General features: G+C 35.0%; 2 protein-coding genes across 7 annotated transcripts; one reads left to right on the forward strand and one right to left on the reverse strand.

The window, feature by feature from the left end:
- Window positions 1-231: 231 nt before the first annotated feature.
- Window positions 232-7,129, reverse strand: LOC11426104 (subtilisin-like protease SBT6.1). 2 transcript variants are annotated; one of them, XM_003620546.4, is made up of 10 exons: window positions 6,388-7,129; window positions 5,277-5,405; window positions 5,042-5,194; window positions 4,630-4,746; window positions 4,224-4,408; window positions 3,872-4,135; window positions 2,096-3,167; window positions 1,357-1,854; window positions 1,206-1,266; window positions 232-612 (listed from the first exon to the last, which is right to left on the reverse strand). In XM_003620546.4, the coding sequence occupies exons 1-10, from the start codon at window positions 6,895-6,897 to the stop codon at window positions 521-523; spliced, it is 3,081 nt and encodes a 1,026-aa protein (XP_003620594.2). In that variant the 5' UTR covers window positions 6,898-7,129; the 3' UTR covers window positions 232-520. The 2 variants fall into 2 exon arrangements, with proteins under 2 accessions (XP_003620594.2, XP_024641671.1); XM_024785903.2 differs by lacking the exon at window positions 6,388-7,129 and having other exon boundaries at window positions 4,630-4,756.
- A 1,096-nt stretch (window positions 7,130-8,225) lies between these two features.
- LOC11438413 (tRNA(Ile)-lysidine synthase) lies at window positions 8,226-14,310 on the forward strand. Of its 5 annotated transcripts, none has more exons than XM_024785460.2 (11): window positions 8,226-8,574; window positions 9,864-10,061; window positions 10,161-10,245; window positions 10,670-10,745; window positions 10,941-11,117; window positions 11,220-11,322; window positions 11,430-11,539; window positions 11,731-11,820; window positions 11,918-11,998; window positions 12,360-13,187; window positions 13,571-14,310. In XM_024785460.2, the coding sequence occupies exons 1-11, from the start codon at window positions 8,295-8,297 to the stop codon at window positions 13,661-13,663; spliced, it is 2,121 nt and encodes a 706-aa protein (XP_024641228.1). In that variant the 5' UTR covers window positions 8,226-8,294; the 3' UTR covers window positions 13,664-14,310. The 5 variants fall into 5 exon arrangements, with proteins under 5 accessions (XP_024641228.1, XP_024641230.1, XP_024641229.1 ...); XM_024785462.2 differs by having other exon boundaries at window positions 11,731-11,811; XM_024785461.2 differs by having other exon boundaries at window positions 11,433-11,539.
- The last annotated feature ends 200 nt before the right edge of the window (window positions 14,311-14,510 follow it).

A 14,510-nucleotide genomic window follows, 5' to 3' on the forward strand; every position in this document is an offset into this window, starting at 1 on the left:
ATATTTTTTTTCTCTCCAATAAATGGTTATGGAGAAACTAATTCAAAACTTTTGCAATCAGCTTCTCTTTTTCACATTTTTGGTTAAGAGATCTTAGATTAGAAGAGCAGGAACCAAGTCATACAAAATCTACACCAAACCTAGATAACATTGGTTTAACAAGCAACATATTGAGTGTCTTGACTCTTGAGGGACAGATAACAAAACAAAACGTGATAACTGCAAATAAACTTACTTCATTAACTCTTCCAAATCTTGATTTAGCAATAAACATAATCATTTAAGAATACATTATTTCATCATCAGAAAATTTGTGCTCTTGAAAAGCAATCAGTAACAGCAAAAATGTTGCAACTCTATAGTGAATGGAAAAAAGAAAGGAAAAAAAAAAAGTAAATTATTTGGCTATCTTCCTACAGTGATGCAGATGGAACAACTCATTAATTTGTAACTATGCTAATGCTACAGGGGAATTTCTTTGGAGGCAAGGATCTATAATTACATTAATGTTGAGTTTGGACTATAAATTGGTCAATCTACCGGTGCTTGATGATCCTTTCCTTCTTCGACGTCTCTTTTGCCGAATGCGCCAAAAACTCAGTAGTAAAATACCTATCAAAAGAGAGGGAAATTATGAAAACATAGATAATATAGATATACATCTTCAAATTTGGATTGGGTCTAACTCATATCTATGAAACACTGACACAAATACAGACACCAATTTTGAGAAAATAGAATAATTGAATGTAACCACGTGTGTCGGTGTCATGTTGGTATCAGACACAGACACATGTTGGACATAGGACATGACTTCAATCTGAAGTGTCGGTGCTATATAAGGGTCTAACTCAACCCTATAAAATGGACTTGTAAGGTGAGATATGTCGCCATTTAAAAACTCATTCAAGTCATATCTCATTCAATCTTGGAATCTTAACACACACCCTCACATCTAGCACTTGACATATGGAGCATGACCTGAGTGTCCTGATTGCGAGTGGCCTAACTGATCTTGGATAGGCCTGGATATCATCTTAGAATTTAGATCGAGTCTAACTTAACTCTGCGAAACCGATTTGTAAGGCGAATGATGTCTCCTACTTATAAACTCATTTTCAGGCCATATCTACGTCGGAATCTTAACAATACATAAATTAGTACTAGTCTAAAAAATTGGATTGCAAAGTTAAGTGTTCACTAACCAGTTGCTGCAACAGCCACAGGAATAAGCCAGTGACTACCAACCAGCATAGGTGCATCAGGCTGCAAGAAATGTCAGAGTTCAGTACATCAGCAATATTCAGCGTCTGAAATTTCTAGAAAACCAGCTCAACAACTGTTTCAGTTTCTTACCTCGTCTCCATAGAACAAGCCCAAATATCTGTTCCCAAGAGAATCATCCTTATTTCTCAAAGTTACCTTCCGACGCATAACATTGGAAGCATCAAATGTTGAATTGAAAGCATTACCCAGATCAATGACAGGATAACCAGGCAATCTTCTGTTTCTTCCTCTGACTTGCAAACTGTAACCCTTGGTTCCCCATATTTCGAACCTTGAGTCGGTCTTGCAGATCAATTCCTTCCCTGTAACAGCTGAATATGAGGAGAAATTTACATCAGTTCTGCGAGATGGCAACTGGTTGTCGTCTTCATACAAGGGAGCGTCTTGTTTATTTGAATTAGAGAAAAGTATTGGATCTCTAACATTCTTGCTAGTAAAATCAAGCATTTTCCTCAAAAGCGTAAAACAGTTTGTCACCATATGACTGCTGTCCAAACAGTTGGAGTCACCGTACACGGCAATGCGACCTTCACCCATCACTGTAAGGCCAAGAATCGGAGAATCTGCCTGTTTCACCAAGAAAGGCCAAAATTTAAAAAACAGAATTGATATTTTGATACAAATTTGACAACCAAAAATAGAAAACACTTTGAATGGTTAATGCTGTTTAAATATGTGAATAATTACATTCAGTGGCCATCAATGAATAATAAGGTTTCATAACTCATTAACTATCCACAGAACATAATTAAACATGATTTTAAACGTCATTAACCATGGTGAAGAAATAGAAGATGTCGTCTCACACCTTGGTGGTGCTAGAAGTAAGCAACACATTCTGAGTGGCTCCACTTTCTGAACTATCTGAGAAAGGAAAGCTATGTACATAACCACCCCTTGGAAACCTCACTATGTCTGTTCCAGATGCGTATCTGTTCTCCTCACCGAAAAGTGAAAAATCACCGCTCAGAATCTTATCTCCAAAAGCAATTCCAAATGGAGCCAAAAGATCATTAAGTGCAGGATTATTAGCACCTCCAGTGACAGGGGTCCACCAACTCCGTGTATTATCATCGAAGAATCTCATCTTTACCATTGTATCTACATTGTACCACTCAGCAAAGACTGCTAATCCCAATCCAGTATTTATAACATCGTCTCTCAACTTTTCAATCTCCTCGGGAAAGTACTCTTCTTCAAGATCCACCAAAAGAAGTGTTCCATACTGTCGAGCATCAAAGCATGTAAGAGGAGAACCGAGTGTTTCGACATAGTAATCAGCATCTCGTAACATGTTGAACATTATATGAAAATTTGTATGTAGATGATCCCCGTGCCAGTCAAGAATGTCATTACGAACATCCAAGGAATCTCTAGGAATATAACCTGGGGGGTATTTAATATTGTGAAACTGATCCCACAAAATTCGTTTTGCTCGCGGCGGTGTTGGCACGACTTTTAACTTCAATTGAAGCACACAAGTGCTAATTCGAGGGCGGTTCTCTCCTTGAGCTGGAGGGCTTGAAACCCTAAGAGTCACATTACCTTCAATGTTACCAGAAAATTGTGCACCTTCTTCCTTGATTTGCATATAAATGGCCAAATAACCAGTCCAAGGCCAAATGACTTCAGAATACGTAAAATGAATGCTTAGAAGATTCCCTACTTCTTCGAAAGGATGCCATATTGGTGGACTTTCGACATAGCCAATAACACCCATACCATTTAAAATGCTGGCATTGAAGATGACAGGCATGGCACCTGCATAGAGTGGCTGGCGGCAAAAGGGCCATGAATAAGGACAATCCGTGTAATCAAGAAGACTGGGAAAGATGCTGGCCCTAGGTTTGTAGCTCTTAAGAATCTCATATGATTCTAACCTGAAAATTGCATTAACAAACAAAAAAAAATATTATGATTAGACGACAGCTAAAGAATCTCCAATCCTTATATATTGGGGAATTTTTCAATAAATACCAGTAGTTTTAAATTAATAAATGGATCCTATAGTTTTTAAAATTTGGGTTGAGTCTAACACAACACTATGAAACCGGCTCGTTTAGGCCATATCTCATCCAAGTGGAACTCTCAACACACCCCTTCACACCCAGGTTTGGACATCTGGAGTGCGACTTAAGTGGCTCAATAGCAGGTGGACCTAAAGGTCTTGGATAGGCTCTAATACCATCTTAAAATCTGAGTTTAGCCTAACTCAACCCCTACAAAACGGGCTTGTAAGATAAAAAATGTCTCCTACTCATAAACTCATTTTCATGCCAAATTTCATCTAACATGGGGCTCATTATAAGCTTTAATAAAAATGACGTCCTTGAATCCAAACTGTTGCTAACAAATTGTTAGGACACGTCAAGGAGCCAATTTAAAAAGTTTTTGAAATTATAGGGACCTGTTTACAGTTTAAAATAGTGTTATATTTTGAAACATTCCAAAATATACAGGAACCTGCAGATTATTAGTTTAAGAATCTAATTTAATAAAAAAAAATTGAAATTGTCACTGTGTGAAGCAATACGATATGTTTTAAAAGTTAAAACAAAGTGCAGAGCTAAATAAGAGAACCTACAGATCAACTCTGCCAGCGCCCTGCTCGTACATGTTAGGTCCAGCAAGCTTTGCAGCACCCTCGACTAATGCTTGTTTCATGCTTGCCGGGTTTAAGATATTTTTGCGATCAGATTCTGGAATGACACTGACAAGCAAACATACAACACCGGCAACTACAGGACTTGCAACACTGGTTCCTGATAAACTTTTACAACCCGAACTAATCTTTGATCCCATTATGTCTCGTCCATATGCAACTACGTCTGGCTTCACACGACCATAACTGCAAGGTAAAGATTTACCAGTGAGTAAGAACCCAAACCTGCATATATATTTGAAGGAATCACAAACAGACGGGAAATAAATTTTACCCATGAGGAAGTTCCCAGGTACTCATGCCACGCGAGGAAAAGGAAGCTATATGGTCACTATAGTCAATACCACCAACACCAATCACATCACTTTGATCTGCTGGATTATTCAAAGTTCCATAAAGTGGTCCATCGTTTCCAATTGCAGAAACCATGATTATATTATTGGCTGTTATCTCCCATATCTGGTCAACAAATGTGTCATATAACTATAAAAAAGCACACTTCTATAGTTGGTGGAAGAAAATTACCCTATATGAACACTAAAAAAATACAAATAATATAAGTATAACTGCAATCTGTGTAAGCACTAAATTTGGAAATTTTCCACCTCAAGAAAAATAAATTTACAATACCCGTTACTATCAAATTTCCGAGTTAAAATAGATAGGAACACGAAATTTACCTTTTCTACAAATGGGAGATCCAAGTAATCAGGTCCACCTATGCTCAAATTGAGCACATCCATATCGGTTGCAATTGCATAGTTAAATGCATCAAGGAACCAAGAGGTATATGACACCTGCAATAGGCTGAATGAAATCTTCTCAAAATCTTGCCAGTATTGCAGAATACAAATAACATAAGCAGCAGAATGAAGATGCTTCTATGTTCTCTTGTTTAAGGCTCGCCGATGATTCCTCTAATCGGTTAATAAACTTTAGACATTACATGAGGCATTTTTTCAGACAAACTAATGGGATGAAGATATGCTGCAGCATGAACTAAGACGCCATTTCCATGCAGTTAAAAGGAGTTAAATTCAACCCCTTCTAAAGAAATAAGAGAGTTCAATAATAATACCCAACAGGCATTACCTGTGCATCAGTAAACACGCGAAATGCATAAATCTCTGTATCTGGTGCAAAACCAAGGCACTCAGCATCCATACCGGCAACAACACCAGCAACAAATGTCCCGTGTCCTAGATTGTCATTCAACGTATCCTCGTTGGTCCAATTTGTACGCTCCTGAAAGTTTACGCAACGCTCGATTCATCAACTATCAATCAACCACTAACCCCAACATCAAATTAAGCAAACAAGCGTTTACCTTAATGTTACGGAAATGTGGGTGATCAGATCGAATGCCAGTATCAAATATGGCCATTTTGACCTTTGCACCAGTGTGCCCTCTCGTCCAAAGATCTTCCGCTCCAAACATGGAAGTAACTTGTGATCTCTGATACAATAAAAAAACACCTCAGACCATGTACACTTGCAATGATCAATATTCAAACATGCCAAATTCAACTCAACAGAAACAAATACTATTGCTAACATTAACAAGGATAAGACAGGTTGCTACCAAAAACATTAAATAAAGTCATAAACCAAATTCAACTCATCAAAGACAAAAATATCAAAAATTTCATAGTTTTCAATAGTCAATAAATTCGCAATACAACTAATTAAGTGGGATTGGCTACATGGATCAGACAACGCCAAAATGTCCTATCATAGATTATATCTCTACCTATCTCATTAATCTCTAAAGCTTTCTTAATAGTTTCTTTTTATAGTTTTTCTAGACCTTTCTCTACCTCTAGTGATTTGACTACCCTCCATCTAATATACTCTCCTTGCTACATAATCTACAACTCTTTTCTCTACATGGCCAAACCACCTAAGCCGAGTTTTCACCTAATTAAACTAGACAGAGACAAAATAATAATACAAATAATAACAAAGACAATACTAGTACTAGTTACTACAATAAAAACATTTCCTAGCTTTAACATTATCTATTTGTAAATAAATCTTATATTTCCCGGGCCGTTTATTCCCATCAAAAAAGGAACCAACTTTATCACTCCAATGATGCGTCAAACCCCTCTTATAACTCACATACTTTACCAACCCTTATATTTTAACCTCTTCAATAATTTCTTTTATCATTATCTCTTTCTCACTCTATTTTATCGTTATATCTTTTTCACTCTATTCTTATCTCTTATATTGGTGCAATTCCTCATAAACTAAATAACTATGAAGCACCGACACAGACACATGACACTGATGCCGGAAATCTATGAGAAAACGATGTAATTGAATGTAATCAGTAATCACATGTCTAAATAACACAATTTCAAATTTTCAATCATAATGATAATAACGACAATATGGAAATGAAAGCTAACAAATCAAAGTTGTGATCTTTCAACCTGAATCAACAATTGTCTCCTCAAGTTAACAGAACCATTAAGATTCACACTATCTTGTTCTTGTCCATGTTCATCAGCCTCACAAAAAGACATCTTTGTAAAAATCTTCCCAGGCTTTTTACCCCCATCAAAAAAGGAACCAACTTTATCATTCAACAAACCCCTCTTATAACTCATATCCAAACTCACATACTTAACCAACCCTAATTTCTTAATTTCATCAATTACCCCCAATTCTTCAACCGAAACAACGCCGAAATCTGTTGGATACTTTGAAGCTGGATTTTTACGGTTGATCCATTGCCACCCTTTTGATTGGAGATTGGATTGAAGGTAAGAAAGGTGGTGGCTTGAGGGTTTGTATTGGGTGAATCCGATTATGTAATTTGGTGGAGATGAAGGTGAAGGGGGTGAAATTGAGGGGTTTTTTAGGGTTAGGGTTTTGAATAGGGCCAGGAAGAGGAGGAAGATGGAGAAGATGGTGGTGGTGGTGGTGGTGGTGGTGGCCATTGGCCGGAATGAAGATACAGTGAAAGAGAGAGTGAATCAGTGATTGAAATTGAAAATTTTAGGGTTTTGTTGTTGATTGCTACATTTGAATTTGGATTAAGACATTGGAATTGTGATTGATTGATTGATTCTTTGCTTATGTTTCAAATCTGGTTTGGTTCACTTGTCTGAATCTTCCATGTCTTTTGTCTTTGATATGTTTTTCTTATTTTTTTTAGAATTTTTTTAACTCGTCTCTGATTTAAAATAGATTAATTTGAGGACTAATCTCAACATAATTCAATTGAAATCCTTCATAGGAACATGAGATTTAATGGTCATGTTAATTAGTATTTCTTTTTTTACTCTTTTTTTTGTTTTATTCTAATGGTATGATGCAAAAAAAATAAAAAATTAGTATTCCTGAGACATTATTTAAATATTCTAAATTAAAAAATTATTCTTTAAAAAAATTAAATAATTTAATTTTTAATTTAATAGATACACATGTTTTTATAAAAAGTTATCATTTAAGATATTGTTTCATAAACACTCGTTAACATTTTCAAGATTTAATCCATGTAAACAATGTATTCTCCGTGTCTAATTGTGAAGATTAATCTAGAGGATCAATTTTTCTATGCTCCCTCCTATGCGAACAAAAATTGCTTATAAATGTGATTGGTAGGACTATATGTTTTTCATGTACTGATGAAAGGATCAAACACTAGACTAAATGATTAAGAAGTTAAAAATTCAAATATCTACATTTGTGTCACACCATTTGATCATCATAGATGATTTTATTCAATGTGTGACACACACTAAATGTGCTACCATTTATTTTGTCAGGTTATAAAAAAAAGAAAAAGAATCTAGCCTATTCTTAAACACTAGACCCAACCTCCATTAATAAATTTTTTAGTTACACTCGCATTTTATCATTATTTAAAATTGAATATTACTTGTTGATGGTGAAATTGTATCAAAATTAAATTTACAGGGATGCATTTCCTAGAAATCATGGCACTAAACAATTTTTTTATACCTTATTTGATTTATAAATTGATCATGTGATTGAACAAAACATATATCAAAGGATTGATTGAAAAAAACCTAAATTATTACCCCTTACTAAATCATGATACAACATTTTCCAAAGTATCTTTCAAAAAAAAAAAAACATTTTCCAAAGTACAAACTACTAAAAATAATTTTTTAAAGGACAAAAGTATTAAAAGTTTTAATAAAATTTATAAAAAATAATCTTTAAATTATTCAATATCAAAATTATTTTTATTTTTTATTTTTAAAGTTAAGGTTAATTAGGTCTTTGTGAACTCAACAGAAACAAGGTTACTTGGTCGTGTGTTTGATGATGTAATGTGAAGTAGTTTTTGTTCCGACTGAAAGAGGTTATGGCACGAGGCTTAATCCTGTTATCATCGCCAACATCACTCTCTGCAAACACTCTACTATCTTCCTTCTCCAAAAACCCATCAACAAGTTTCAAACTTTCACCGTTTTCTCACCTTTTACACCTTCAAAAACCTTCCTCTGTTTCATCACCATGTTGTTTCACAGTGTGTTCCTCTTCTTCTCCTTCTTCTCAACAATGCTCAATTGATATGGCGAAATATAGACAAGTTTTTTCTAGGAGAATGGATATGGCTGGAATCAAACCACATCATAGGATTGGTGAGTATCTCTTTCTATCATTGTTCTTTGTCACATAAATAAAAATTTAATCTTTTTGTAGAAATTTTGTTATTTGTGATATTTGGAGTGTGCCCTTTTTGTTATATATGTTGCATTTGTTAGAATTCAAGGTTAAATGTGTGTTTGGTTTTTCAGCGCCAAAAATTTGTTTTTGAATGAATTGTGGAGCTAAAAGTAGGTTGAAGGTAGGTAAAACAATGTATTTGAGTCTAAAAGCTTTAATTTCTAGCTTCAAATACTAGAGAGCAGCCAAACATGTCAAAATTAATTATACATCTCCATGGTCAATTTTGGCTCTTTCGAAAATGGAACCAAACATACCTGGCTTTTTCATAATTTAATATTTTTTGGGAAATTTGGCTATTTGTGCAATTTGGGGTGTGCCCTTTCTGTTATATTTGTAGAATTTGATAGGATTCAAGCTTATAATCAATATGATGGTAAATTGTTTTATAATGTTATTACTCTAGCAGAAATGAAGGAGGATAAAGAAAAATTTGCACATTGAGTCATTTGGAAAAGGTTATTTAGACCCCGTTTGGATAAACAACATAATTAAGTTCTTAAACCATAAACCACTTATCATATAAGTGCTATGGATAGGTTATGTCTATAACAAGATAAAATCGAGTCAATCATCTTTCATATAAGCTATAATTGTTTTGGCAATCTCTCTCAAATAGTCTCACAAGTTGCAAGTACTTATGTCTGTAGATAAGCTCAAATAAGAAATCCAAACAAGTATAAAAATATTTGATTGCATGTCTATAAGTTTTTTTCGGCATATTTCGATATGTTTTATATCAATAAGCTTTAGATATACCTGTAAAAATATTTGATAAGGATTTTTTAGGCTCTGCTTGGATAAACAACTTAATTAAGCGCTTATAGCGTAGACGTTTATCATATTATAAGTGCTTATGTATAAGCTATTTCAATAGCAAAAGATAAAATAAAATTTTCATATAAGCTATAAGTTGTTTTCATCTGCTATCCTAAAAAAAAGCTTATGGACATGTCATAAGTTGTTTCCATAAGCTCTCCCAAACAGTCTCACAAGTGTTTATTCTAGTAGGTAAGCTCTAATAAGTCTTTCAAAGATTCATAAACATGACTTATTGAATAATAGTTTATGTATAAGGTTGAATTATGTTTCTAAGACTGACTCGTTCATTGTCCATTTTCTAGTGATGCTAATAACCTTTTTTTTTTCCTTCTCTTCATTGTTTATTGTCTGTTTAATGTCATTGTGCTTCTTTTCGTATCAGCTTTGGGAGTCTCTGGTGGTCCTGACAGTATAGCGCTCTGTGTGTTAACTGCTGGATGGAAAACTGCTGGTGCTAATTCTGTTGGCACTGACAGTAGTGGTTTCATTGACGGTCTGTTGGCGATAATTGTCGATCATGGACTACGTGCAGAGAGTAAAGACGAGGCCAACATTGTTCGTAACCGCGTTTCTCAAATGGGTGGGTCTAACCTGGCTGTTTTATATAGTTTGGAAATATGATTTGAGTTCTTGAACTTATTCAAACTATGAACTTGGCTGACCTAGACACTTAATGCAGGAATCAGATGTGAGATTGCCAACTGCGATTGGCCAAGTGGCAAGCCAAAACAAGGTCATTTGCAAAAAGCTGCTCGTGACATGAGGTTATTGCATTCAAGTGTCGTGTTAATAAAATATTAGGCCTCTTTTACTTTCTGAGAACACTTTTTCAGTTTTCATTTTCTAATATTTATGTTCATTTGTAATTGCTAATAAGGAGATGGAAGACGTATGTAGTGAACAATTGTGATAGGGAGAAGATGAAAGAGAAGCTAGGCAGAATTTGTTTTCAGAAACAATATAGATAGCGTTTTAGTATTTTAATTTTCTTTTTTAAACGCTAGACCAGTTTTAAAAAAATATAAAAGAACACGGTGAAGAAAATATTAGATCTACTATATTCTCTTATGCCTGTCAGTTGAACTAAACATGAAAACAGAAAACATGAAAGTAAACGGGCTCTTAGATGTTTGTGCTGTGAATTTTAATAGTGTGTTAATTGTGGATTTTAATTTCTTTGGACTTTAGGTACCAAGTCTTTCATGACGTCTGTGCCAAACACCAGATTGGAGTGTTGTTTATTGCACATCATGCTGATGACCAGGTTTAATTGACAATACTTTATGTTCAATTTTTTTTTATTCAACCATATTATTTTCAAATGAGACTAAAATCAGATTGGAGTTTTTGAAATACTTTGGGCCCTTGTGGTCGTTATCGTAAGTGATTAAAAAAAATTGAATTTTTGAAGGCTTGTTCAAGATGTTAGACATGTATTCATTGCTGAGAAATTATGCAGGCCGAGTTATTTATTTTAAGACTTTCTCGAAATAGTGGTGTGCTTGGACTTGCAGGCACACCTTTCACCTCCCAGATTTTCCCTATGCATACACATTCCTACTGTGAAGTTCCGGCAAATGGAGGCGTCCTTCTTGTGCGGCCTCTTCTGGAATTTTCGAAGGAAGACATGTACAAGGTTGGTACTGGATATTTGTTTATCTATGTACTGTTCATTTTTTCCCATCTCTTATTGGAATGTTTACATGATAATTTTGATCATCTTCGTTTATCTTCACAGATATGCCGAGGAGGTACTGAAGAGTGGGTAGAAGACCCGACAAATCAAAACCAGTTATTCACACGGAATAGGATACGAAGGGAACTTAATCACTTGTCATCTTGTAAGTTGTGATGTTGAGTATTATGATTTCATTAATATTATTTTGAGTAATCGTTTAGTTCTTCCGGCCAACATTCGTATTCAAATGATGGTTTATTACATTTTCAGCAGCATTCAAGTCTGAACTCCAAAGAGTGATTTCTGCATGTCGAAAAACACGTGCATATGTCGATCATGTTTGCCATAGCCTGATACATCAAGCTGTGGTTATCAAGGACGTGAGTATTTTAGAACACTTATTCTATCTATTTCCTGATTGATTAGTACTTGATGTTGAGTTTGGCATAGCTAATTCTCGATGTTAACGTTGCTGAAAATAGTACACGTATCCTTTATTTCTTAGTTTATATTATTCTATTCTATTGAATTTACTCTTGTCCTGGTTCTGTAATTGTTGTTATATTTGCAGCTTGGATATGCCGTTATTGATTTACAGATTCTTTGTCCTTCGAAAATTGAGGACATATACCTGCTGAAATTTCTTTCCTTGGTCTTACAGGCACTTCTGATCTTACATTTGAATATTTTTCATTTGAACCTTATTTTCATGTGCATACTCTTACAGTCTTGATGTGTTCAAACTTTTATTGTTTCAGTTTGTTTCACAAAGACAAAGGCAAATAAGGGGCAGTGCTTTGAAATTGCTAATGGACTACTTACGCACTATTCAATGCAAGGTAATTTTGCTTACATGATATTGCTTTGTTCCTAACGATATCATACAATTTCATCAAACATTGTCTTAGCTGCATAGAAGTCTGAAAGTTATGTAGCACCAACACCTCGGATTGAGGGAGTGTCCGGTGTTTGACATGTGTTTGATTACATTTAATCACTTACATACATTTTCTGAAATTATTACCGGTCTCTATGTGTCTATGTCGTGTCTGATGTCAATGTTTCGTAGTCTAAGAGATTATCTCAAACTATGCTGAAAATTGTACCTTTCTTTTTAGCCGGCACATCAATGTTTTAGCTATATATATTTGACTAATTTTAAATTTTGTACTATTCTTTTTGTCCCCAATTACGCTGTAGAACTGTATTACTGCCGCTGGTTGTTACCTTTGTCCGGATCCTGGTTCTAAAGGGTCCAGAGTCCTGGTTTGCTGTTCTGTTGACATTGCTTTACCTTTAAAGATGGAATTTTCTGAGACATGCTCTTTTAGACAGCATGAGTACCATGTTGCCAATGAGTTGGAAAAGATTATAGAGGATGAAAAATCAAATTCAAATCACTTGGTACTAGATGCATCAGATGTCCACTTTTTGGATGCGAACCCTGAATCAGTTCTGGATGAAGCTAAAAGACTAAACATAATCAGTGAACCAACCTTCAATAGCATTCTCGTACTGCAGAAGCAAGAAACCAATCGCTTCAGGTCCAAAGTTGGAGCCATTTCTGACCTCGCATCAAAGCATGAAGTTGAAAATGCTACCTCTTCTGGCAATTCGCTTCAGCCAGGGCAGTGCTGTTACTTCATGGATCGATTCATGCTAACATGGAAGTTGAATGATAAAATGGATAGAGACGTACTTTCCGATTTAGTTGATTATGGCATGGATTTGAGTGGAGAAGCACGAAACTTTTGTTGCACGTCTTGTGTGGTTGGTCGTGATCAGGTTCTTGAAGTGCGGCATATGATTGAATCTGATTGGCTGTATCTTGCCGAGTTATCTAGGTATTCTCCACTGGAAAACTCCGCGAACGGAAACACTAAGATGATGGAGAAAACAGCTTCTTATCTGCACTATGCCAGTGTGTCAGCAAAAAAGGCTCTAGTTTTGTTAAAATCTATCCCAGTTGCTGCAAGGAGAAGCTTGCCTGTTCTGATCAATCAACAAGGAAAATTAATATGCATTCCAGTAAGTTAACCTCTCTTACAATCATAGTGATTTTCTCGACTTTTTTTTTTGTAAGTTTTCCTAGTTTATCTGCTGTAGGAATAGGTTACAATTGCAATTGATGCTCCCTAAATACCGATAATTCTTGATAATTATTATAACTCGTGTAGCTACATTGACACATGTAGCTACATTAAATCACTTCAATTTTCTTAAATTATTATTGCTGTCTAAATTATTGTCAATGTCTTATACGGTATCCGTGTCAATGCTTCATGGATTGTAACCAATAATCGGATCACATCCTCTAATAATTTAATGCTAACTATTTTAAATTTTTTCTCTAAATTCAGCACTTGACATTTGGAATCTGACTAAGTGACTATACATTCTTCATTTTTCAGAGTGTCAATTTTAAGCATTGCCCTTGCTTGATGGTGCACGTGGAATATAAGCCGAAAATTCCACTTGGAGGAGGTCATAGCTCATTCATATAGAAAGAAAAAAAACGTAGACGCGAAACTAAATATCATGATTGCAAGGATATTTTGGTGGTTGGTTATCCAATTTGAATTGAGAAAAACCGCCCTTGACCGGACACATTTGAAGTCAACCAAAAAGAGCACGTCGAAAAATGCAACAATGTCCTAGCCATGGCCACCAGTAAGCCATAACTTGCCAGTAGCACATGAGCTTATTAATTTGATAAATGCTACTCTGAAAATGGAGTGATGGAGATTTCTGTAGTGATCATCATGGAAGATGCTTAACAGGTTCATCCAGAATTCCAGATGGAAGTGGATGCTCAAACTGTGGCAAACCTCTTCAACCAACCATGAAGCTGTCTACACAATTTATTGATCGCTCTTTCTTAGTATAATAGTATGATTTGGTCAACACAATTTATTACAAAGGGAAAATAATTGAATGTCATGTACATTATTATCTGTCAATAATGTATAGACTCCAATGTTTATTTTTTTAATTCTATTTGAGACGTGTTAGACACTAGTTTCTCTCCAAAGTGGGATTCAAAACTTAGTTTGACTCGTGATAGTCTAGACTCCACTGTTGTCTTGTCTAGATTCCCATATTTAAATGTAATTCACTACTTCATAAGGTATTATAATATCTTCTTGCAACAGTTCCTTGGTATCTTTAGGCAGAAAATTGCCTCATAATGTATTTGAATGATGGATTTTAGAATAATTTATTGTCAACAATAAACCATCAGGAAATTTGAAACAGTTCATACATAAATTTGTAAACTTCATTTCCATCACTTGATACACTGTAGTAGAGCAAAAAAGACCAAAAGTATAAAATAGGAAAACAAAAACAATA

This window comes from Medicago truncatula, chromosome 6, assembly GCF_003473485.1.
Source record: "Medicago truncatula cultivar Jemalong A17 chromosome 6, MtrunA17r5.0-ANR, whole genome shotgun sequence".
In the NCBI taxonomy this organism is placed as follows: Eukaryota; Viridiplantae; Streptophyta; class Magnoliopsida; order Fabales; family Fabaceae; genus Medicago; species Medicago truncatula.